General features: G+C 43.1%; 1 protein-coding gene across 1 annotated transcript; it reads left to right on the top strand.

The window, feature by feature from the left end:
• The first annotated feature begins 569 nt into the window (after window positions 1-569).
• On the top strand, window positions 570-1,196 carry LOC140143539 (craniofacial development protein 2-like). The gene has a single exon (XM_072165369.1). The coding sequence runs from the start codon at window positions 570-572 to the stop codon at window positions 1,194-1,196; it is 627 nt and encodes a 208-aa protein (XP_072021470.1).
• Window positions 1,197-3,372: the final 2,176 nt, after the last annotated feature.

The following is a 3,372-nucleotide window of genomic DNA, read 5'->3' as shown; positions in this document are numbered from 1 at the left end:
TTACAGATTTTCAAGGATTTTCAACCGAAAACAGATTCTTTTTTTTTTTTTTTGCTAAAAAGGTTGTGGGTGCTATGTAATTTTAGTTAACTATTTATTTTACAGCCTGTCAACGACATGGCAGATGAAACATGTGGATACAACACATGGTACAATGGCTTTCACGTTTTCGTGGACAGAGGCGCCTTGTAATATAGTGACAAGAAGCGGCTGCTGACCAAACTGCCTAACAAGCAGTACCGGAGTCCCAGCTATGGGTTAAATAGACGTTGGTTAAAGCGTGCCAACGACATGGCAGATGAAACCTGTGGATACAACACATGGTACAATGGCTTTCACGCTTTCGTGGACAGAGGCGCCTTGTAATGTAGTGACAAGAAGTGGCTGCTGACCAAACTGCCTAACAAGCAGAAATAATATCGGAGTCCCGAGGACTGCGGTGAAGCTGCGACTGGCCCAGCAAGCCGGCAGTGGATTTAAATCTCGCTCAAAGTAACTCAAGGAAATGTAAACGGACAGATTCAAACGGACAACGACATGGAAACGGAAAACGACCTCGGACTAGAAAAATGGAAAGAATAGCCACTTGGAATGTCAGTGGCTTAGGTGACAAAGAACCAGAACTTGTTGAAACAATGGAAAGATACAGAATCAACATCATGGGAACATCAGACACCCGACGAAAGGAATATGGGATGAAAGAAATCCACAACAATTATGTCCTCATATGGTCAGGAGTTGAAAAGAACAAAAGAGCCAAGCATGGAGTTGGTTTTGTTCTGCACCCAGAAGTTGCAAAGAACATCACAGAGACAGAACATATTTCAGAGAGAATCATGAAACTGCAGATAAGACAGGATGGTAAAAATACAACATATATCCAAATCTATGCACCCTGCAATGATTCATACACTGATGAGGAAAAGGATGACTTTTATGATCAGTTATCAGACATAATCCAAGGGGTAAATTTGGATGACAACCTATTGGTTATGGGAGATTTCAACGGAAGAGTTGGAAACCAGAGGACACCATGGGAAGCACACCTCGGCCCACACAGTGACCACAATACCAACAGAAATTACAACGGTCAACTAACACTGGAGCTATGTGCTCAGCATGGACTGTTCATCACAAATACATTCTTCCAACACAGAAAAGTCAAATTTACACCTGGTATAAGTGGAACGACCTAGAACAGGCATCACAGATAGACTTTATTCTTGCTAGGAAATCACACCAAAGACATGTAATAGACTCCAAAGCCATGCCCAGCATACAGGTGGACACTGACCATCGTCCAGTGATGTTGGAAACCAGGGCACCACACCAAATAAGAAACAGGAAGCTGAAACCAGTGACAACCACTATCAACTGGAAGAAACTCAGAGAGGAAGACACCTGTCAAGAAATAGAATTGGAGATGGCACAGAAAATGTGTGACAATCTTTCAGACCGGAAAGGTACAGCAGAGGAGGAGTGGAACTTGTTCAAAACCTCACTAACAGATACGCTGAAAGCAAAGTGTGAGAAAAAAAGAAGGCAGGAAAAGGTGATAAGAAAGGAACTGCATGGTGGAATGACACAGTGAAGGAAGCCATCAAAGTAAAGAAGAAACTCTTTAAGCAGTGGTCCAGAACGAAGTCTCAGAGTGATTATGACAAGTATAAAGAAGCAAGAAAAGAATGTAAGAAAGTAGTTAAAACAGCTAAGAATGCATCTTGGCAGGAATATGGAGAAAACCTAGCAGAGAAATGTGAGAAATCACCCAGAGAATTCTACAAGGCTGTGAAAGCTGTCAGACAAAGGGATGAACCTTTTGACCCCACATCACTGATAAATGATGAAGCTGGAAATCCACTCACTGACCAAGAAGACATAAACAACAGATGGGAGGAATATTTTGATGGTCTCCTCAACTTCAGGGATAGTCAACGCTCCCAGGAACCCTTCAATCCAGGTTTTCCTGATGAAGAGGAACCCTCTATCTTGGAAGATGAAGTTCGAGCTGTTGTGAAAGAAAGTGCCAAAAATAAAGCAGCCGGTACTGACGATATAACAACATAAGCCATCCAAGCATGTGGGGATGTTGGAATCAAGTGGCTTACTAGAGTCTTCAATGCAGCATGGGAGGAGAGAGCAGCACCTGATGACTGGCAAAAGGCGATAGTGATTCCTATCTGGAAAAGAAAGGACTCAAGAGAGATTGTGAAAAATACAGGGCATCTCCTTGCTGAGTCACGCCGGCAAGATGTTTGCAAAGATCATAGAGAGAAGAATTCGACCCCTTGTGGAGCTGCAACTAAGTGAAACACAATTTGGCTTCAGAAAAACAGGGGATGTACAGATGCCATTTTTGCGCTACGACAGTTGTGTGAAAAGTGTATCGAGTTCAACCAGGAGCTGCACATGGTGTTTGTAGACCAAGAAAAGGCTTTTGATCGGGTAGATAGAGAACAGTTGTGGGCTGTAATGGAGGGCTATGGTATAAGAGGTCAACTGCTAGATAATGTCAGAGCTCTATATAAAGACAGCAAATGCATGGTGAGAACCAGAAGTGGGCAGTCAAAGTGGTTCCCAGTAACATCAGGGGTACGTCAAGGCTGTGTGCTGTCGCCACTGCTCTTCTTGATTTATATGGACAAGATCGCCAAGGAAGCAAATCCAACTAGTGGAGAAATAAATGAGCTTCTCTTTGCAGATGACCAGAGTCTCATCCACAAGGATTCAGCAGGACTTCAAGACCATACCAACAAACTAAATGCAGCTTGTGAGAAATATGGCATGACAGTCAGCATAGCCAAAACAGAGACTATGGTGGTTAGTCGATTACCCAAGGATACTGACATCACCATCAACAACAGCAAGCTTAAACAGACAAAGGAATTTAAGTACTTGGGAAGTATCTTTTCTGAGGATGGAAGTATCACCAGAGAAATAGAGACACGATGTCAAAAGGCCAATAATATTATCTACCAACTAGGCCGCTTCTCACACATCCTGCAATACCGATGGATACAAAAGCAAAACTCATCAATGCCATATTTTTCCCAACTCTCTGCTACCAGTGCCAAACGTGGACTCTCAACAAAAGAACAACCCAAAGCTCATCACCTGTGAAATGAGATGCCTAAGAAGAGCAGCTAATAAGTCAAGGAGGGATAAAATCAGGAATGAGGATATCAGGAAGATGGTGGGCACCACACCAATCACAGAATATGTTGCAAAACAACAAGTTAGATGGTTCGGTCACCTTATGCGAATGGCCCCTAGCCAACCTGCATCAAGAACATATAACAGCAAAACAACAGGAACTAGGGCTAGAGGAAGACCAAGGAAGAGGTGGGCAGATGGAGTAAAGGAAGTACTCGC

The sequence above is a fragment of the Amphiura filiformis genome, unplaced genomic scaffold (assembly GCF_039555335.1).
Source record: "Amphiura filiformis unplaced genomic scaffold, Afil_fr2py scaffold_22, whole genome shotgun sequence".
NCBI classification, from domain to species: Eukaryota; Metazoa; Echinodermata; class Ophiuroidea; order Amphilepidida; family Amphiuridae; genus Amphiura; species Amphiura filiformis.
Note: the sequence above shows the minus strand (reverse complement) of the source record. Positions and strands in the feature narration are given on the sequence as shown.

Coding starts and splice junctions, on each gene's coding strand:
- LOC140143539 (XM_072165369.1), top strand. CDS start 570: ATGGAAAGAATAGCCACTTGGAATGTCAGTGGCTTAGGTGACAAAGAA.